At 33.4% G+C, this 23,467-nt stretch overlaps 1 protein-coding gene and 1 long non-coding RNA gene across 2 annotated transcripts; one reads left to right on the forward strand and one right to left on the reverse strand.

The window, feature by feature from the left end:
* The first annotated feature begins 294 nt into the window (after window positions 1-294).
* On the forward strand, window positions 295-2,427 carry LOC124454650. Its single transcript, XR_006951553.1, has 3 exons — window positions 295-636; window positions 1,671-1,895; window positions 2,162-2,427. It is a non-coding gene; the product is annotated as an uncharacterized LOC124454650 (long non-coding RNA).
* A 6,072-nt stretch (window positions 2,428-8,499) lies between these two features.
* LOC124454649 (ryncolin-1-like) lies at window positions 8,500-15,832 on the reverse strand. The gene is made up of 5 exons (XM_047005424.1): window positions 15,635-15,832; window positions 14,514-14,740; window positions 12,561-12,662; window positions 10,256-10,634; window positions 8,500-8,964 (listed from the first exon to the last, which is right to left on the reverse strand). Exons 1-5 carry the CDS (start codon window positions 15,738-15,740, stop codon window positions 8,717-8,719), a joined length of 1,062 nt encoding a protein of 353 aa, XP_046861380.1. The 5' UTR covers window positions 15,741-15,832; the 3' UTR covers window positions 8,500-8,716.
* Between the last annotated feature and the right edge of the window lie 7,635 nt (window positions 15,833-23,467).

Raw genomic sequence — 23,467 nt, forward strand, 5'->3', positions numbered from 1 at the left:
CTTTGGAGTAAGAAAACTATTGAAACTGCATTAGCACAATCTTTACAATGTTATTTGGCCAAAATATGATTCTCTACTTGAGTCAGTTAATTACGGTGGCCGAGAGGTGCAATACACAAACACAAATTCTAATACACAAACACAAATTATAATATGCAAAATTCATATCCGGTTAATTTGCCAGCCAAATGTGTTCGGAGTTTACAAAGTTGCCGAAGTGCAGAATATTGTCATATTCTTATATTTTCGTTTTATTTCGAGAAAGTTAGTTGAATAGATATATGCGTGAGGTATTTATTACATTTAGCGTTCATGTATATGTTCATATTATCTTTTCCGGCTGTTGGAAGTGTGAACTTGAACACCATGTTTTGTACAGTATGCGGGAGTTCACTAAATACAAGGGGTAATTTTTGTGCTAACTGTGGGACGGATCTTCGAAAGTCTGACGAATCAAAGACCTTGCGAAATAGTGATCCATCAACATCAGCTGGGCCTTCTACTGATCCTCGTGCCACCAAACTTTTGACTTTTAAAGAGTATTTGGCAGATATTTCATTTGCCACTGTTGAGACAAGGAAGCGTCAAGATCGTTTTGTCTCCACGAAAAAGGGGAAGAAGAATGAGACTGTCAAGGTTTGTGATTATTACTACCTCTGCTGATAGGTCATGTCAATAATTATTTGAAGGATGGGTGATGGTAGTGAATAATTATACTCAATGCTTGTTTTTATGTTGATATTACTCATGTAATTCCCACCTATTTTAAGCTGAAATGTAAAATACTGCTATAATAAATTTGGTTTTTTTTGCACTCATTCGAATCAACACAATACTTTTGTTGCATGCTTTAAAAATCAGGCTCAGGTTTTCATGGAGAAAGATGGAATAGTATTTTCCATTAAAATGTCCAATTATTCTTTCATTCTTCAACACACATTTTGTGATGGCAGGTCATGAACACCTTGTAACTGGATATTTTTTTCCACCCCAGATAAACATTGGAATTATTGAGCTAGATGGGAATCATTTGAAAATTATGCGAGGCTCACTTCTTCCTATTGATGTAAAAAAATGGATTCTCATGTTGTCATAAAAACTGCTGGGGTGGAGAAGCAACTGGCTCACAATAAGCAACTCCATGATGAAAGTTCTGAATGGGTTTTTTTGTACCCAGATATGGAGTTTTATATTTACCAGGCAGAACAGAAACATTTTCTGTAGAAAAGTACAAGGAGTCCCTTGACAGGCCATGCAAGTCGTCTCAATTTGTATGTTTGCTAGACTTTGATTATGAAAATGAGGAGGTTTTCTATTAATTCTTAAAAACACTTTGTTAATGTATACGCAATTTTCTTAATGTTGATTAATACCTAATTATGAGCCTTTAATAATCAAAGTAATTCTGTATGGTCAAGTATATAATAATTTTTGCACCATTTGGTTAATTTTATGAAACTATCATGATACAAATAAAATTAAACACTTACTTTATAAGGAGCTAATATTAAATATCACACATTAATACTGTAAAAGGCAACATTCATTCAGATGTTATATTTGAGAATTCCAATATGAGTGCATAAGGAAATCAGCAAAAGTGTGTTATGCAACAATCTTTATTTAAATAAGTTACATATTTGATAAAAATACAAATATTTGTTTTGTAGTTGCTAATGAATTAGTTGATGATGTTGTGGAAGAACAATTAGATTTGGAAGAAATCAGACTAACAAAGACTCAAAATGAATTATTGTGCACAGAACCACAGCTTGGAAAAGAATCACATTCCACAACTTTGGTTGGACTGTCATCTATTGATGATGCAACTTTAACACCACATGCACTGGAGAACCTCCAAAATTGTGATGCTTTTGAGATGAATACTTTCCAAGGTTTGTGAGTACTATATAGTCTACTTGTACTTGTCAGACTTTTTATGAAAAAGATGTTCTAGTTACATAGTATGGAAGAAAAATATCCACTAATTTGATGTTCAATTAATATTTCATAAAATGATGAGTGGGTATTGTGATGATGGTGCAAAATACCATTGGGAATTCATTGAAAGAAAGTGGATGAATGGAATTTGAAAATAGAACAGTCAGAAATGTTGTGGCTTTTCACCCATCTTTACTATATTAAGTGTTGTACATTGCAGGTGAGAGTTCTGAAGGGTCTACTTTTGTCCCAGAAAGTATGGCAAATGAGGTTATGGAGCGAGAAGTGTTGCTTATTCATCGTTGTAATGTGAAAGCAGACTTGCTGCACTATTTTGAAAAAGGTGATATTTTAAAGAAGTGTGTGGATGTCCAGATGATAGATTCCAGAGGTGTCGAGGAGAAGGGCGAAGCAGTCGGCGTTGTCAGGTATGCATTTTCTCTGTTTTGGAATGAAATAGTTTCATGTCAGGCGAGGATGAACGAGTCCCAGTGATTCATCTTGACGTTTCGCGGGGGAAGTGGCAAGCGCTAGCTAGAAATCTTGTGAAAGGTTACACTCAAAAACGCTATTTTCAAATCAAAATTTCTCGCCTTTTCTTGTGCTCCTGTCTTTTTGGCGAAGATTATGTCTCAGAAGATATGTACCTGAGTTCCTTTATGAAGTATATTTCGACCACTGAGTCTAGTGTGGTTGAAAATGTACTTTCTCATTCTCTTGCAGTTGATGATGAAGATGTACAGGATTTCTTAACAGCGTTTGAGTGCAAAAAATCTAGCGTTTATACAGCGTTTGCCGTATAGCTTTTTCCCCTCGGTGTTTTGCCCTATTGCTTTTTCCTCGTTGCTTGCGGTATATATATTTTTCCCTCGGTGTGTTGCCGTATATATGTTTTTCCCTCGGTGTTTTGCCGTATATATTTTTCCCTCGGTGTTTTGACGTATATATGTTTTTCCCTCGGTGTTTTACCGTATATATTTTCCCTCGGTGTTTTGCCGTATATATGTTTTTCCCTCGGTGTTTTACCGTATATATTTTCCCTCGGTGTTTTGCCGTATATATGTTTTTCCCTCGGTGTATTGACGTATATATATTTTTCCCTCGGTGTTTTGCCGTATATATGTTTTTCCCTCGGTGTTTTACCGTATATATTTTTCCCTCGGTGTTTTGCCGTATATATGTTTTTCCCTCGATGTTTTACCGTATATATATGTTTTTCCCTCGGTGTTTTGCCGTATATACACTAGGTGCCAAAAAAATGAGTCCAGTTCCAATATTGGAAAAATTGTGGGAAAAATGTGTCTTTTGAAACGTATAGTTACAGTAGCCACTTAAAAATGCGCAGTGAGACCTGAAATTGTCTCCCACAATTGTTTGCAAGATATTTCACAATATCTAAGCGCATGGGCAGTACATTGGGAAATGGCTAAAGTTTTAAGTGAAGGAGTTAGAGGACAAATTGTTGCTCTCACTAACGAAAATTACTCACAACGAAATGTTGCTGCAAAGCTGGGAGTGTCCAAAGGAGCTGTGCGGCGAACCGTGGAAAGATTTAAAAAGACGCAATGTTATTCCAGCTTACCAAAACCTGGGAGACCACGTATAACAACAAAAAAAGAAGATCAATTCATAAAGCTACGCTCTTTGCGCAACAGACGAGCAACTGCTAGCGACATTCAATCGTCAATTAACGCCACCCGAGAGAAAGCAATCAGCAAAACAACAGTAAGAAGGAGATTGGCTGGAAGTGGTCTGAACGGAAGAGTTGCAGCTTCCAAGCCGTTGCTTCGCCCGATAAATAAGCGGAGGAGATTCTTATGGGCCAAAAAATACAAGCATTACAGCGTAGACAATTGGAAAAAAGTACTTTTTACTGATGAATCAAAGTTTGAAATACATGGAAATAATCGCCGTGTTTATGTGAGACGAAGATGTGGTGAAAGATTGTCAAGTCAATGCCTCAAGTCCACCGTGAAGCATGGGGGTGGAAACATTCAAGTCTGGGGCTGTTTCAGCTTTAATGGTGTTAAGAGTACAGAATAAAAGGCAATCTTGACAAAAAGTATTACCATTCTATTCTCCAAAGGCATGCTGTACCATCTGGCAAAAGGTTATGCGGGAGAGGATTTACCTTACTTCAGGATAACGATCCGAAACATAGCTCCAACTTGTGCACAAATTATTTAAGGAATAAAGAAAATCAAGGTGAATTGAAGCTCATGGCATTTCCGCCTCAATCGCCAGATATTAATCCAATTGATTACTTCTGGGATGAGTTAAAAAGAGAAAAAGTGAAACATAACGTAACAAGCCAGGACAGGCTATGGGATGTAATCTCTACATGTTGGCATAATATTGAACCATCTACACTTCAAATTCTTGTTAAATCTATGCCAAAAAGAGTTGAAGCCATTTTGAAAGCTAAGGGAGGACATAACATGTACTGACATTGCTTTTTCGAGAACTTAAAACCTAACATTGTTGTGACAGAGTGGTAATATGGTTCAAAACTAAAAATATGCATTCCATATTTAATGGACTCATTTTTTTGGCACCTTGTGTATATATTTTTCCCTCGGTTTTTGCCGTATATATGTTTTTCCCTCGGTGTGTTGCCGTATATATATTTTTCCCTCGGTGTTTCGCCGTATATAAATTTTTCCCTCGGTGTTTTGCCGTATATATATTTTTCCCTCGCTGTTTTGCCGTATATATATTTTTTTTTCCTTTGGTGTTTTACCGTATATATTTTTCCCTCGGTGTTTTGCCGTATATATGTTTTTCCCTCAGTGTTTTACCGTATAGCTTTTTCCCTCGGTGTTTTGCCGTATATATGTTTTTCCCTCGGTGTTTTACCGTATATATGTTTTTCCCTTGGTGTTTTGCCGTATAGCCTTTTCCCTCGGTGTTTTGTAGTATAGCTTTTTCCCTCGTGTTTTCCATTTATTTTTCCCTCGGTGTTTTGTCTTTTTCCCTCAGTGTTTTGCCATATATGTTTTTCCTCGGTGTTTTGTATGTTTTCCTCGGTGTTTTAGCCTTTTTCCCTCGGTTTTGTCTTTTTCCCTCGGTTTTGTATATGTTTTCCCTCGGTGTTTTCATTATACATGTTTTTCCTCAGTGTTTTACCATATATGTTTTTCCCTTGGTGTTTTTATAGCCTTTTCCCTCGGTGTTTTGTAGTATAGCTTTCCCTCGGTGTTTTGTATATATGTTTTTCCCTCGGTGTTTTACCGTATAGCTTTTTCCCTCGGTGTTTTGCCGTATATATGTTTTTCCCTCAGTGTTTTGCCGTATATATGTTTTTCCCTCGGTGTTTTACCGTATATGTTTTTCCTCGGTGTTTTGCCGTATATATGTTTTTCCCTCGGTGTTTGTAGTATAGCTTTTTCCTCGGTGTTTTGCCGTATATATGTTTTTCCCTCGGTGTTTTGCCGTATACATGTTTTTCCCTCAGTGTTTTACCGTATATGTTTTTCCCTTGGTGTTTTGCCGTATAGCCTTTTCCCTCGGTGTTTTGTAGTATAGCTTTTTCCCTCGGTGTTTTGCCGTATATATGTTTTCCCTCGGTGTTTTACCGTATAGCTTTTTCCTCGGTGTTTTGACGTAAATATATTTTTCCCTCGGTGTTTTGCCGTATATATGTTTTTTCCTCGGTGTTTTGCCGTATATATGTTTTTCCCTCGGTGTTTTGCCGTATATAGGTTTTCCCTCGGTGTTTTACCGTATAGCTTTTTCCCTCGGTGTTTAGCTGCCGGAGGTATTATGTATTCCAGGTCGAAAATCACGCAAATATTGTGTTTTTAACAATCTTATAAAACTTTGCACAAAAGCTGCTTTTTTATCCGCCTCGATATCATCCCGAAGGTTTGCTGTTTTTATATCACCTAAACTCTTCGATATTTCAGGTATTTTTCGTCCGTACGTATCGTCGTTTCGTCCGTGTGTACATGGTCCACTACCATGTACACAAACGTGTTTACATTTTGCAGTAAATATTTTCTCAATTACTCCTTTGTAAATTTTATTTTGATAAGATTGCCTTGTCAGTGTAATGGGATGATGTTATGGTCCTCCTGAAGGCTAAAGTTGAGGTGTAGTTAATATGTCTTCATCTGCTTGATTACTGCTTTTTTTTAGGAATACGCCCTTTTTCCAATGGAATGCTTAAATCATTTCAGGCATTTTTCCGAGGAGAAACCTGGAGACAAGTTGCGTCACGATAATGGTAAAATCTATTGTGATGTTTAGTGTCAATTTTGATCCCGTCACAAGTCGTTGATGATCGCAAAATTCGATATTTTTTGTAATAAGAGAAAGTAGTATTCAGATGTAGCATGTATGTAAATTATCTCCAGAAACGCAATTGTTTGTTTGCATCTTCATTCAAAGTCTTTTTGAATAACGGGGTTTCTTTTGAATTTACCAATTACTAACAAGAATAAGCTTAAATGTTACGTATGTATGAATGTGTCTTTGATGGCGAATTTTTTTATTCATTCTTAAGGCAGGGTGATCTGGATTTCAAAAACTGCAATGATTTCTTTTGGCTATTGTGTTATTGTTTATAGCAGTAATTTAGAGTTTCAGATGCACAAAATTGGATTTACTTTTGGTTTCAGATTTCATTTTAAAGAAAAATAACATTAACATATGACAGCATTTTGCATTTATAATTTATGAGTTGGATCATTTGGCTAGAAACTTTAAAACTTACTACGCAAGCGTGAGCATAATTTTCACGCTGTGTCTACACAGACTGTTCATACTTTGCTTTTATTTTATATGTAGCGACAATATGGAAATTCCTTATGAATATATACAAGAATCGCCAAACCACTTCCGCCAATGTCAATCTATTTGGCATTTATCCCTTGTTACTTCTATAGCTTGACTTGCTTTTACGTTACTTTCCGGTTGAAAACTCTCACAGAGAGTGCTCACTACTGTCTTACTGTAATTCCAAATGCAGTTTTCTGACTATAGTAAAGTTAATGTACACCATTAACAGTTTCATAAAGTTATGTTTGTATGTTTTAACTACAGTGTTATGACATTTAAATCAGGATATAACCTTTATATTCCTTGATTCGGATTCCAAAATGACCAAAATATATTTTTTATATATAAACATGGCAATTGGCGAATATAACAATCACTCCAAAGATATAAAATAGTGCAAAACTGTGTTAATTTGCGTGTGAATTTCTACACAAATTCTCAAAATGCTAATAACTGTAATAGTGTAACTCTAAAAACTAAACAACAAACATTTAGATATATTGTGTTGTCTGTAGGTGCTGTGCAAACATTCTCTTTGTTGGGAACAATATTATTGCTTCACAAACCAGATAATATATAAGATAGTCGCATGACATACATGATAAAGCCAAGATGGCGTGAGAACGTGGCAAAAAACATCAAAATTTTTTGCAATTTACTTTCACCACAAACGTCAAAGAAATGAGAGAAAAGGCGTCACAGTAGAACTATATCAATAAATTTGCCTTCATTTGGAAAAAAAATAGAAATTTGTTTTTTCACCACATATTTTTTCAAACCAAAACTGCTACAAAATCATTCCGACACAAATCATTTGATATCCCAAATTATTCTTAATTTTAGTCTTTCCTAGGCAAAGCACATCACACAAGGCTTAAATATTACCATTAAGGCATTTTTGTGATTATTCTATAAGCGCATTCATCGAAGAAACAATGCGCAGCTTCTGAACAGAGGCAATACAACATCGTTAACGTGTAAATTTGTAGTTGCGCATTTTTGCCTTCCCAAACAAACTTACGTATGACAAATTTCAGTACCTTTAAAAAAATATATGTATGCTAATCCTTCAAACTAAAAATAGGTTATGGTCACAGATTTGGATACGACATTTTAGTGTGCACAAATCAGAGAGTGCTGCAGTAGCCTGCCCTTTCAAGTAAAATCTAGGTAGAAATACTCACTCACTTTAACTTTTTCAAATGTTGGTCTTGTCGCATCAGCTGCTTTTTGTATTGTTTCATGTTTCTCCTTTAAGGTTGTATTCATTCCCTGATCGTAATAAGACTTCAAGATAGCTTTTTGCAAGTCAATTACTACTTCATACTGTATTCCAGTTGCCGCCATCTAGATATGGTACACGTGTGTCGTGTGCATGTCGTGTGTTGATGATATATAGATTGATGCATATATAAATAAAATATGGCGTCAATGAGAACGCTTAGGGGATCTCCTATATCACATACATGCGACGTTCTCAATTTGAGAAGTCTTGCTTCAGACGATTGAGAACATGCGGCACGGGTAATGATTTGAATTTTTTTCAAAACAGGCTTTTAATGACAAACTGTTATTTGTAAATAGACGTTTCACCTACAGATATCTAGAATTATTTGCAGGTAGTTGACCAATCAAAAGCAACATTGCTTACATAGTGAATAATGATGTAAGATAATTGCATGAAATGCATGATACACCAAGATTGCGTGGAACGTGGCGAAAAGATAGAATTAGCTACTTACAGCGCAGCATATCATTAAAGAAATGAGTGAAAAGACGTAACATTAGAATCATATAATTACCTAAATCAGCTCTAATTTTTAGGGAAAATATTATTTCACCATAGCATTTTTAACAATTTTTCAACGCTTTTTTAATGATAATGATTATAAAGGTTCTTTTAAAAGACATAAAAGCTAAAATGTTTTCATTATATGTTGAAAGTTTAATTAGAAATAATGATCAAATTTATAACATCGCAGTCTTTGGAAATACTTTATGGTTTTATTTTCATCTCAGTAAACTTTAAGGATTCATATTCTTTCCAATGTCGCCAATTCACACCATTGAAATTGCTTTGGTTGCTCCTATAGTAGTGTCCATTCAGGTTGGAACTATGACAACCATTATACCACCAAGCACCCCAGTGGCCAATGGCGCAGTTTCCTCCATGTTTATCATTATCTGAATCTTTGGTTGTAAACGCCATGCCGTTATGATAAGATAATGCATCTCCAGCATTTCCTAAGCAAAGTAATTTTGCTCAGAAAAATTTTACGTCATTCAACTAATGTTATTTACAATTCTCCTTAAGAATTGCTGAAAATACCCAACACGTGTTTTATGTGGTTAATAGAAGATTTCAAGAAATTTTTCAATGGTCATTTGTTTAGAAGGGTTTTATGAGATTTGTCAATTACTTTTTTTGATTTAGTTTATAGAGTAAAGAAAGAAGTGGTATAAATACCGAAATATATTACAATACTGAGTTTTCATTAGATATATTCAATAGCAGTCTGATTATACAGTTTTATACAAAGCTAAAATCGAATTTCATCGGTTAATTTTAGCGGAAGCTACAACCACAATCATGCATAATGTACTTGCTAACTGTAAGTTAAAATTTGCTACCGTTTATAATATAGTTGTTGTTGCTAATATATTAAACCATTTATCCTTCTCAAAATCAAATAAACAAATCGCAAAAATAAAAGTTGTCTACTCGTTAGCTAGCTACATGTCATGAAGAGATTTTTGACTTTCTTTCATCCCACCTTCATTCCCCTGAACTTTTTTTTCTGCATCCAGTCTATTCACATTAGTCATTAATGTTAACCGGCCTAATTTTATTGTATGATAGATTTTCAAAATTTGTGTATTTACTTGATGGTGTACCTGGGTATTTTCCAAGGCTCAAATGATATTTATGTGTTTCATTCTTATAAATGAAAATTCTCCATGTAAACTTGAATGAATTTCAGTAATGTTTTAGGTTGTTGTTATAAGTTCGTGAAAAACCTTTATTTTTAGAACAAGTTATCACATATAAATCATTTACAATTAGTTATAACTGTTAGGCTAACATGAATGCTTGCGTTTTATAAAAAAAGATTTCTGTCAATGATTGCTGGACAATGGTTTTCACAGTATAAATTCTCTTTTGTGTACCAAATGATTTTGTGTACCAAATGATTCATGTTTTATAAGCTATACATGTTGTTCAGGCGCAGTTTATCAGTACCTATTTAAAAAGCAAGAATTTAATTTCACAGCCATTTCATGATCTCTTCTTGCATGTCAAGAATTGTTGTCGCGTGGTGTAACTTAATGATTTACACGAGAGAATGATTTTTTACTTAATGGTTGTTCCTTGTATTTTAATGTACGTTTGTCGATTCAAAATTAATTATCATACTTTTTATAACAAACAAGACTTAAGTTCAAAGCTAACCGTTCACTCAAATCATTCCAACATTTTGCATATGTCAAACTCACGCTTAGAAATTTTTCCGTTTATATTTACGTATTGACTCACCAAAATATGCTCCATGATTTAGTTGATATTTTTTACTTTCATTCTTTACAGCAAAATAATCATATTCAGCATATGCTTTGTTTCCTGACCAGTCTCCCAGGTCAACACGAAGTTTATTTCTCTTGGCTGATGTTAGTCGGTATATTTTATCCAATCCAAGCCAGAATTCAGAAGTAAGATTACCAAATCCTTGGGTATAATTTTTCCAATCTCGATAAAAGTCTACACTTCCATCTTGACGACGTTGAAACACGGTCCAACCTCCACCAGATGACGTCATATCACAGAAGACACTGAATGTGCCCTGGCCATCAGGATCAATTTCATAAACTCCGTTCTTTTTTTCACCTTTTTTGTAAAGATCTGCACAGTCTTTTTCCTGAAAAAATTTTATTAAAAAAGCTATTGCATTGTACGTCTTATGGGTTTTGTAACTCATTAAACCTATAAGCAAATTGTTACACAGCTTTCCTGCGCAAAGATCCATTGTGCTAAATAACTATTTTGTACATTCTATACCGAAGTTGTTTTCAAATATATAAACTCAAAACAGTTTAATTCAATAGAAAAAAATTAACAATACAAAATAGCAAGCTTTCAGATATGACTAACTTTCATAGTAACATTTCAAAATTCATTATATGGTCATGCACGTGTAGTTGTTTATGTACTATCCTTGGAGTTCATCTTAATGCCGACTCAGCATTTTCAGTCTTGTTTTATACCACAGGAACACCTGCCAACTCGCCCGGTTTTGTTGGTTTCATCTAAATCTTAAAGCAAATCTTCTAAAGCCAGATTTTCGATCACTTTCACCCTTCTTTAATGACATGTAGATAGTGAAAAAATTTTGAACAAATCAGGTCGGACTGAGTATTTAATAGCCATAAATATTTATACATTTTATATGTTATGCACCCAAATTTTCCACACACTTTCTTTTTATTAACAAGAAATCCACTTGGGTGTTCTCTGTTTGCTTTTTCTTACAAAATTCCCTTTCATGAATTCTTCTGTTTATAAGTGCGTTTGTTATCACAATTCTCAATTAAACACTTACTCAGACTTGATTCGTTCAAAATTATTTTACTAAATACATGTGATACCAAAATTTTCAAACAGGAGAAGTGATTGAATATCTGGTTAACTGAATATTTGCTTTAAGATTTAGATGACAGTCGACAAAATTGGGGAACTGGCAGGTCTGCCTTCCTATGGTATCATGGTAAAAAAACATTAATTGATGCTTTATAAAGGAGCGACTGAAAGTAAACAGTGTAGCATTCTTTTTTGCTACACTGCCAGTCTATGTTTGATAACTTTTCATATATGAATTTTGCCTCTTTACCCCTTCCCTAAACATTCCAAATTAGGTACCGGATTGCTTTCTTTGTTAAAACAAGGAGGTCACAAAAAAAACAGTTAAATGCACTGACGAAGAGACATTTTTTAAAAAAATCTTAATTTCTAAGTATTTAATTGCCATCTAATTTATGAATGAAGAAAAAATGGATTTAATTGGTTGATGTTTTGCTTGCTTACCATTTTTTAAAGAGATGTTAAGTTCCATTGCAAGAATTAACACTTGTATGACGTGCCTGATAAAGCATGCCTATACTTATTTATTTAGCTAAATACATCGACGTATGAAAGAGCAAATGATTTGAGAAACATATTCAAAGTAATAAAAGAGGCCTTTGAAATTTTTGAAAAACTATTTTTGATCTCTTTTATGTAACCTAAAGGCTAAAGAGAGCAAATGGCAAAAGTGTCTAACTGTCATAGCAAATGACTCTTTATTTCATAATCTTTTCATTGTTAATTCCTACCTAGCTATTAGCTAATTTTTCACTTTTCAATTTACAAGTACTTTTCGAAATTTATGCTCATTAAACAACCCGAAAATTAATATTTAGCTCATTTATAGCTCGAGCCTAAAGTTCGGCATAACTGACTGCTTTCCATCTCAGCCACAAAATTTACCTTTTTTTCGACATTTTAGTTTTCACGTTATGTCATTTTTAAAGCAAAATAAACGTCATAACTTCCGCTGACTGTACGCAAAACAATATAAAAAACACTTGGTAACAAGCAAACTTCATTACTTATAACATGCACATCCTCCAAAACGTTTTGCTATGGGTTCCATGAAAAATACTTTTGTTTTCTTAATCAGCGTACATGTTTTGAATTTGATCATCGAAAAGTGAGTCCTGTCCAAAACATATAGCTCCACACGGAGAAATACATCTGTTCCATCTAAAGTAAACTTACGGTATGATTCATTCACAATTAATTCGCTTACCTTTGTAAGTCCATTGTCAAGACCACTTCCTTCAGACGAAGCGCTCTGCTTCAAGTTTGATGTAATATTTTTCCCTGAAGATTGACCGTCCCCTTTTTCTCCCTTCAGTACAAATATAACCTCAGTCAGAATCATAGTGTTTTAGTTGTGGATTAAGATACTAATTGTTAAGTCCAGCAGCTTTGAAAAGTTTTTAGTATCATTAGACAGATAAGTATGAAATGAGTAAAAAAGTATACAAGACCATTTATTTTCAGTCACTTGTTTATGAAGCATCAACGAATGTTTTTATCATGATGCCGACTCGGCATATTAAGGTCTTGTTTTATACGACAGGAACACCTGCTAACTCACCCGATTTTATTGGTGTCATCTTTATCTTAAATCAAATCTTCTAAACGCCAGATTTTCGATCACTTTCACCCTTCTTAAATGACATGTAGATAGTGAAAAAAATTTGAACAAATCAGGTCGGACTGAGTATTTAATAGCCATAAATATTTATACATTTTATATGTTATGCACCCAAATTTTCCACGCACTTTCTTTTCATGAACAAGAAATCCACTTGGGTTTTCTCTGTTTGCTTTTTCTTACAAAATTCCCTTTTATGAATTCTTCTGTTTATAAGTGCGTTTGTTATTACAATTCTCAATTAAACACTTACTCAGACTTGATTCGTTCAAAATTATTTTACTAAATTCATGTTATATCAAAAATGGCAAACAGGAGAAGTGATTGAACATCTGGTTAACTGAATACTTGCTTTAAGATTTAGATGACATTCGATAAAATTGGGGAACTGGCAGGTCTGCCTTCCTATGGTATCATGGTAAAAAAACATTAATTGGTGCTTTATAAAGGAGTGACTGAAAGTAAACAGTGTAGCATACTTTTTTGCTCATATCATGCCATTCTATATTTGATAACTATATATGAAGACGTTATCGTCGATAAAACGTTACTTTCTGCTTATTGTGCACACTTATCGCTTTGAGGCACATAAATTGCCTGCTTTTACAATATTTACTATAGCACCATGAAAAAATTTAATAGTTTGATGGATGTGGGCGACAAAATTCTTTTTAAGCACAGTAAAGCATGTACCCAGGGCTATTTGGATTAAATTTTGGCATTTAAATAATTACATTTTACCACGCCTTTAAAAATTAAGCAGTCAGATTGTAAAGAAATTCATGTCTTGTTTGGAATTACCAAAAAGAAATTTCTGCCTAAGAAATTACATCTCATAATCTTTCTAAAATGACACATGTACAATAAAGGAGTCGTAAGGGATGGCTGAACGTCGATAATTGGGGGGAGGGGTGGAAAATACTCATTTACGCGTGCTTTCCCTGATTACTTTCTTTTGAAATCAATTGTTTTTTACGAGCTGTGACTACGTATATATGAATATTCCCCCCTTTAATTATCACCGTTTCGGAGTTCCTGGGAATCATATATATCACAGGATTTATTTTATGACTATTGAACAAAAAAGAATATATTTTTGAATGAGGTCACTATCCTCATATATTATTACTGCATGGACTTCAATTTTAACATTTTTGTTCGTTTGTTGAGACTTAAATTGAGTGTCTATAATTAATAATTTCTTTCCTTACAACGTTTTTCTGGTTAATTTAAGAATAATGTTCACAAACGTAAATTTATTGTCTTATTTACTTATTTAAGCTGAAGATCAGAAAATTTATATCGCCATTTCACCATTTTCTGGTTAAATGTTAGACTGTTAAATATTTCCCTGAATAAATATTTTTATTCAAATTAACTTTAGTTTATTAAATTTGTAAAGCGAAGGTTTTTTAATTATGGTTGAACTTGAATATATTTTGTCTACGCAGTTTTAAGAAAATTTTCATGAAAGTGTATTGCACGTATTTAGTAAAATTATAGAATAACAAGATAATGTTGAATTTGTTAAATTCCTACCGTCTTGAAAAGAGCTTGATAAAAAGTCCATTTTTCTTTCACAAGCACTGTCTTCACTCTGCTTGTGGTTGTTGCGTTGGAAATATGGCAGTTTATCTCAGATGTTTTAGCCATATCTAGATAGTTAAAACCAACACATCTCTTCTCTCGATGACATTGAAATGAACATTCAATCGCACTGTAAACGACATGACTTGCAATAATATCTTTTGGTGCCAAAGCATCATCTGCATAATAAAAAGTAAAACGAAATTTAATTCTGCGCGTATCGATAATTTTTTATTGAACAAGGTCTGGAAAACATTTCGTGATTCATCAGAGCTCAAGGCTTACATAACTAATTCAAGGCTAGCTGGACGTTATACGGTTCATATATAGCAAAAAAATGTCGTAACTTTCTTATCTATAGCAACATGTACTGTACTTTTATATTCCAATTGAGTATGTTTGTGTGCTTATTATGCACATTCTATTTAATTAAAGAGGTTCAGTGAGTGAACACAAAAAAATTGCAGTTACGATAGTAGCAATACAGTAGCAATACCATATGTGCTACGACTGTTGCAACTACGTATGTGTTTAGATGTCAAATGTTGGTGTGCAGTTAATGATTTGAAGACTGAAGATAGTTGCTGATGACTAAAATGGCTTTTTCTAAATCCTGCTCTTGTTAGCTTTTCTAAGCTTTACGTAACTTATAGCTTATACATAGCTTATATTCATATATCTTTTACAGCTTTATTAATATTGTTTTTCTTTTTAAAGGTTTTTATTTTTCACAACACAGTTGTTGGCGTTGTCACTCCATTTGTGCACGAAAAAGGTCATGAAATTTGTAAATTAAAAAAAGAGAATAACTCAAATTTTCACTTGTAACTGCTGAAGATAAATAATAAAAATTTTTGCGTGGTATTGCAATTATAAAATAAAGCCAAATTGAGACGCTGGAACAAAATTTTCAGATTTAAGAGTGTCATCTAGAATATTTTACAATACTAATACAAGCTGAATGAAAATAATTCAAAATTTGATGTACATGCATCAGCTATAGACTTAAACTCTTTTTTTCTTCAAAGCAAACGAATAAAAGTACATTATTATATTTTATATTGACAACATACCATTTTCATTTATTTTCCTGAATGCAATTTGTGGTCTTTCGAATTCTTTGTTTGTTGCATTGCATGCACCGATTACAAGAAAAGTCACAAAAATGTACCCAACCATCTTTTAGAAATGAGTGATAATTTCAAGTAAATGAAAAGACGTTTGCATACACGACTACCGTAATGTATCTGCTGTCATGAAGAACTAACTATATATACGTGTACAGCTGTGTTTAGTTTGACTAAAATTTCAAATGTAAATATTGAAACATGTGATGAGCTTGGCTACGCCATAAAAGTCAATTATTTGATGAATCTATCGCAAAACGTTTCGCTCGCTTTATTTGCAGGAAATGATTGCTGGAAAAATATAGTCAATTTGGTGAAAAATATATTACCTGCGTGTTTTATTATTACAGTTACAATCCTTTTTGGTGGTCGACCATTGATGATTTAAGCAATTCATAAATAATGTACAAGCTTTAATATAATACAAATTATACACAAACGCTGTTAACCTGTCAGCTATATGCGGGTTAGGAGAAAGCTAAACACTGTCAAAATTTAGTTACAAAGAGTTGCAGCTGAATATATGATAAACACTAGCTAGCATAATGTTGCAATATTGTTGAATATGCGCATAACTGGGAATTCTATTGAAACGATGTCTCCTCAGTTTAAATCCTATTTTATGAGCTAGGTAGCAAAACATTAACTAAAAATAGTAAAATACTTTTTTCTGCAAAAGTTCAATTTTATTAGAAAGAAAAAAGTTGCAAAAAGTTAGTGTAGTAGCCGTAAATATAATACACCTATGGCTAAAATATCTGCATATAAAAGAAATACAAAAATATACAAAAACGCTATTAACCTGCCAGCTATATGCGGGTCTCTTTGTTTAAAAAAAAGATGAAACTTCGCCTCTAAGGAAAAGATTAAACTCACTGCAATGGAATCTATATAAACTTCCTGTCAATCCATTTATATTTGTAAAAAAAGTTGCTATCTGTCTCTCTCCCTTTTCTTTCTGTAGGGATGTATGCATCTACAATGCTTCAAAAATATTTTATTTTAAAAAATATTTGTTGTTAATCATCTTTACATGAAAAAAATATTTGCCAGTACATTAACATACATTTTAGATAATTAAATTTTAATGAAAATAGAGCTGACTTAAAAGCTTTCGGTAGATTTTGTACGTGACTGCAAAAATGAAGCGCATTCTTCACTAAACTGATAGAAGGTTTTTGTAATAACAATTTTGAAGCCAATGCTTACAGCCTAGAAGTCACCATCAATATTCATTTTTTAGTCTTAAAGTTGTATCAAAGGGACGTTGTAGCTGTTTTACTAAATGAACCAAAAATATTCTACACCAGACTTCCATTCAATAATGAGCGTAACTCTTCTGTCTCATTATTTAAGAACAAAATAAAGCCTTTATTGCTGTGGCGTTGGAAACAGGGGACAGTGGGGTGCTAAAGCACTTTTCTCAGAGGATGCAGTCCCCCCCTTTTATTGAAGCAGAAAAATTACAATGAAAGAGAATATTTACTAATAGTCTATTTTGACTAGAAAACATACATATCTACAGAGCAGTGAGTGGACTCTAAAGTATCACGTAGAAATATTATGCGCTTTTTTTTTCATTAGTTTATTACGTTCGCGATTGGACTGTAGAGTTTTTATTAAGTGCCCTCTTATCTAAATGTCCTTTATATATATACATTATAAGCGGAAGTAATATTCAACTGGAAGTGACGTCTACACATAGACGACCGGCGTTGCTAAAATTCAAAATGGCGACTACTTGACAACATGTTGCAGACATCGGTACTTATAATTTCTAAAATCTCACCCCCCAATTTTATGTTCTTTTCGATGCCCCTGGTTTGTTGTCGAAGTCATGATGTGTTATGAACACATAAGGCAGGAAGCTCTGGTTGTGTAGTATCCATTCATGTAGTTTACATTAAGTATATTATCTAGCCAAGCGACAGTTCCAATGTTTTACTTCCTAAGGGATTCAGATTAACAGAGTAAAGCTGCTTAATACATTGGTAATGACCACGAGCTATTTAATTTTGCAATTACGCAGTTAAGCGCTGTTTAGGACAATACTGCTGACATTTGTTTACGTTAATAGTACTTTATGACAAACACCGATAACTCTGCCATATACAAGAAGTTTATGATATAAATCTCGTACATAGTGTTCTCGCCCATTGCTTGCTGGCAAGTAATTATAATGGAAAGAGTAGCAGAGATTCAATCAACGGTTGATGACCATTCCTTCAATCTAGTTTTTAAAAGTTGATCAAAAACACATGAATAAAAAAACAAAAAAGGTGATACGAGAATTGAAAAGATACATACATTTGTTCAGGGGCGGATCTAGACTATGTCAAGTCCGTCGCGCGACTGATGTTTGAAACTCAAAAATTACCTATTCATATTAGTTAAAAATTCATTAATTATTCTTACTTTATTATCGCATTTACTTCGTGATAAAAATCCAACTTTATTTATTATTGAAAACTAATGACTAATCCAATGAATATCTCCTTGGTAATCAGATCAGTTGAATTTTAATTGACCTGGAATAACCGACTGATAAGCGAGGTGGCTTGACTGGTTCGACGGATAAAGGAGTCTATGAACGCCAAAAACTCTTATTTCATTGATCAAAAGCCAGATCAGTGGACGATCTGGAATAATCTCGACCGATAAGCGGGGTGGCCGGACCTATAAGGGAGTTCACTTGCTATCGTGCAATTGGTTCGTTTAAATTTTTGTCTTACTGTGATTGGTTTGACCTATTTCGACTGATAGCCAAATGAACTAACATAGTCAAGCTCACTGTCTGAATTGAATGTTTGATCGTTTCATAATAATTTTCTAAAGCATGATAGAAACTAAACTACAATCGGATGGAATTTATGGAAATCTTTTACAAATTCATATATTGACATGAATGCTGCTTTCCAAACTGGGAATTTTTTCAAGAGGGCGAAAAATTTATGGATGATTTGTAAATGCTTGGCAAAGACGATCTCGCGAGCGACATTTCAGTCATTGATGTTCAAAAGCAAGCCAACATTGTTTTGAGTTTTACCAGCAGAAATTTACATCCAAAATCGTAAGTAAAGGACAAGTGAAGTGTATGCTTGAATGTAGTATATCAAAGTCAATTTATGCGAGTATGTGATGCGATTTATGTCAATATGGCGTATGGTAAGCAGATTGATGCTTCTAAAATTGTTGTTGCCGAAGGACTTTTAGCTATGATTTCTTTAGTGCTTGGGGAATCGTGACCGTTATATGGCAGCGAAATCCTACCTTCCTGCAAATATATTTCAATGGACAAAAAATCTGTGGCCATAAGGCGCCATACTATTATTTACTTTATCATAAACAAATGTTTGGGCTTTTCAGTTTATGATCATTGATCATTCAATCATTGGACAGTTATACTACATATTGTTTAAGATTTGAGAAAACTAACATTGATTACATGAGAAGCTGTTTGCTATAACCTGTGATTTTGAGTCTTCTGATCCATGAAGCTTTTTATTTTGACAAATTGACTGGAATGGTATTAAACCTGAGTATTTCACATACATGAAATGTTGTTCCATGTCACATATTGTCCCCTTTTCTAACTGAACACCTCATGTAGAGATGTAAAGTTGTGTTAATCTACGGCTCATACCAGATTGTTTGCCATAAATTCCAAAGGGCTATTGATGTATGAAAAGCATTTTCTATAAAGTAAAAATGTCTTCCTATGTATGCAGATAAACCTTGAAATTTGGCAAAACAGCAAAATATTTTTCATGATCACTAGGTAATTTTTCTGATGATCATTATAATTTCTAAACTAAATTATTTCAGATTTACATTTAAACGAGCTTTGATCATATGAAAAGATATTTATCATAACCAGTAAGCATGACACATGAACCAATTTTAACATTCATGTAATTATATAATTAAAGACATGTTGGTTACATTCTGTTTGTATTTGATAATACAATGCTACTAGTGATTGCTATATAGTACACCTTGAAGAAGATAATAGTCAAGTGAAATGCCTAATAAACATTTATGGCATTAAGCTGTCCTTAACTGCAAATTTTCACTCTGATAATTTTTGCTTAATCTTTGGCAGAAAAAAATTTTGAGTTTTTTCTCCAAAGGTGAATTTGCTGGCACTGATGTGGAGATGGGTAAAGGGTTACAATAAACTTGCATGGTTTGAGGTTTGAGCTTTTCTATATCTATGAACTGTCACTTGTAGTACCAAATTTCTAACTTAACTCATTACATAGAGGTTTCAATGGGGGACTCTAGGGAGGGTCTACGCCTTACAACTTGGTAGAAATTTTTAAAGGCTATATCTGTTTTTAAATATAGCATTATTGTAAAATAAATTTTACGTTCCTAGACATGCTAATGAGCCGTATATTTAGCATAATAATGAGCCTAAATATTTGGCAAAACATTCAAGTATTGTTCACTTCATTTTTTTTTTTTGAAAAAGCGTAACCAAAATGTGTTGTATTTATGGAAAAACGATGCCCACAAAATACATTTTGTAATGCTCTAAAACGCTGAAAATGGCATTTTTAAGGCTCTGAAATTCAAAATTTCTCAGGAGAGATAGCCTCAGACCCCCCCAAGTGCGGAGCGCCTCCGACGTTTTATGACTGATGTTTGAAAAATCCTATATCCGCCCATGCATTTGTTAGAGCTCAAAAGGTCTGCAAATTGTTTTCAGCACAGTAAAAATTCATCAAAGATATAGAGCATTTTTAAAAAACTAAAACCTATATAATTCAAAATGCAAGAAATCAGAGATGGCTGCCGCTGTTTTTTTTTCTTCAAGGGGGTAAAAAGGAACTTTGTAATTAAATTAAAACAACACAACATTCGAAAGCTCATGATAACTTATTTAGTAATTTTAGTTATGTACAAAAGCGAGCTGAAGTTAGGTTGCCTTTTTTCCCACACGGTTTCAATAAATATCATACCAAATCCATATTAAAAAACCACGAATAATGACTGTTGAGATTTATTTCTTTTTAAAGACTAAACAACAAACTTTACGACAAGATGTATAAAGCTCACTACAGATGTATTCATTATCGTCATGAAATCATTACTTTATTAAAAATTTCCTGATGGTTTTATTTTCATTTCAGTGAATTGTAAAGAATAAGAAAATCCTTTCCAATCTTTCCAAACAACACCTTTGTACCAAGATGCAGAAGGTTAATAATTGCCATGATAATAATACCCATTTAGGTTAAAATCATAACAATAATGAAACCACCAAGCACCTTTAGCATTTACAGCGCAGTTTCCTCCGCCATCTGTATCATTATCTGAATAGATTGTCGTAAACGACTTGTCTTTATGGGCGGATAATGAATTCCCAGCAGTTCCTAAATGGTGATAATTGTGTTCAAAAGAACGCACATTTAACAGTGGACTTTTATTATGCATTATATTTCGTCACTACATGCTTACCTCACTGCTTGTGTAATATTAATGTTTAATCAATGGACAATTGACAGAAATATTTACAATAAAAACATTCTTTTTGCTCCATCATGTGTGTCATCACTTAGTTCTTTTATTATGTAGAAAATATTAAATACTGCTGTGTTTTTTCTATATAATATTATGTTCAGGCCCTTACACATAATTTGCTGTACATAAAGCTGGAACTGAGTTTGCAGTTGATTTTAATGAGTAAACTAGTCCTTATTCTTGAATGATCTCTTTAGTATTGCCTGTCCAGAAGTAGTTGTTGCAGTTTGTAGTTTAATTGTTATACCGATATTTTCAAAGCTGTATTCACATGACAACATATTTTTGGTTTACAAAGGGGGGGTTGTTTGTTGTATTTTAAGTTGAAACAATATATATTGCTCTTATGACAAATATGTAAAAAAAAAGTAGAATCGGTTCATGCAAATTCCAAGCATCCTAATCGTTTTAATTTAATTCTAATATTATTTTTATCCTATCAACCCTTTTAATTTTGTGGTGTTATTGTTCATATTTGCATATTGTTCAAATTTATAACATCAGAGTCTTTGGAAATTCTTTATGGTTTTATTTTCATCTCAGTGAACTTTAAGGATTTAATACCTTTCCAATGATGCCAAGTCACACCTTTGACATTGTTTTGATTGCCACTATAGTAGTGCCCATTCAGGTTGGAAATATAACAACTTTTATACCACCAAGCACCTTTGAAGCGAGTGGCACAGTTTCCACTAATTTTATCATTATCTGAATCTTTTGTGGTAAATGCCATACCTTTATGATAAGATAATGAATCTCCAGCAGTTCCTAAGAAAATTAAGAGTTCTCATAAAATCGTCTTTAATGTTGTTATACAATTCTCCTTTCGAACTTGCGGAATTTCCCCCAACTAAAGTTTTATGCAGTTGGTGCAAGATTTTTAGAGTTTTTCTGTGGTTGTTCTTTCTGAGGGGGAGGGGGGGGGGGAGGGGGTTATGAGAAATGTCAATCAGTTTTTTCCTCATTTTGTATAGTTAGGAAGGAGAACTGATGTAAATACCAAAATATATTATATAGTACCAAGTTTTCATTTGATATATTCAGGTGCATGCAAGAGATCTAACGACAATCTCATGAATATTGTTACCGTTTGAAGGTAAAATTGTTAAGCAGCTGCTTGACTTCGATCTCACTCTCATTCCCCAGAACATTATTTTTACATCCAGCCTGACTAATGGCTGGTATTTAATTTTTATTTCAATAGTACTGCAAAATTTTTTATTTATTTCATATATACCAGTAGTGTTGTCGGAGACATAATTTTATATTTATGTTTTTCATCCTTCTATGAGTAAATTTATCCACGTAAACTTGAATGAATTTCAGTAACGTTTTAGGTTCTTGTCACGAGTTCATGAAAAAACTTTGCCTTTTTGTGATGCATATATATTATATATATTTAAGGCCTGAATTTTCAATGATATATTACAGACTTGCCTTTTATATTAAATGTTTCAGTGTTCATTTCACAAGGGTGTGAATTCTTTTATGTACAAAATAATTTAGTTGTAGTTTATTCCCCGATGTTTAGGCGCATGCTCATTACCTGTTAACAAAGCTACAATTGAATTTTTATTTAATCTTAATGATAGGGTATCCATAATCCATGAATGGTCTCTTATTGTAAGTCAAAAATTGTTTTCGTAGGGTGCAACTTAATGATTCACACAACAAAATGAATTTTATATGTTTGTTCAATGTATTTTGTTGTAAGTTTGTAAGATCAAATTGATTGTATTTTTTAAGATCTAACAAGACTTCTGCTAAAGTCAACTGTTAAAATATCTATGTTTTTCTCAAAATTGCAGACCTGTCTACTCAAACTGGAATCACTCGAATCATTCCAACGTATAATGCTGATATCAAAATATTGCTTAGAAATTTGTCTATAAATTGTTTATATTTATTTATTGACTCACCAGAATGTGCACCAAGACTCAACTGATATTTAAGTGTTTCATTCTTCACAACAAAAAAATCATATTCAGCATATGCTTTGTTTCCTGACCAGTCTCTCAGGTCAACACGAAGTTTATTTCTCTTGGCTGAGGTTAGTCGGTTTATTTTATCCAATCCAAGCCAGAATTCAGAAGCAAGATTACCAAATCCTTGTGTATAGTTTTTCCAATCTCGATAAAAGTCTACACTTCCATCTTGACGACGTTGAAACAAGGTCCAACCTCCACCAGATGACGTCATATCCCAGACAACACTGAATCTGCCCTGGCCATCTGGATCAATTTCATAAACTCC

Source organism: Xenia sp. Carnegie-2017, unplaced genomic scaffold (assembly GCF_021976095.1).
Source record: "Xenia sp. Carnegie-2017 unplaced genomic scaffold, XeniaSp_v1 HiC_scaffold_3, whole genome shotgun sequence".
Lineage (NCBI taxonomy): Eukaryota > Metazoa > Cnidaria > Anthozoa > Malacalcyonacea > Xeniidae > Xenia > Xenia sp. Carnegie-2017.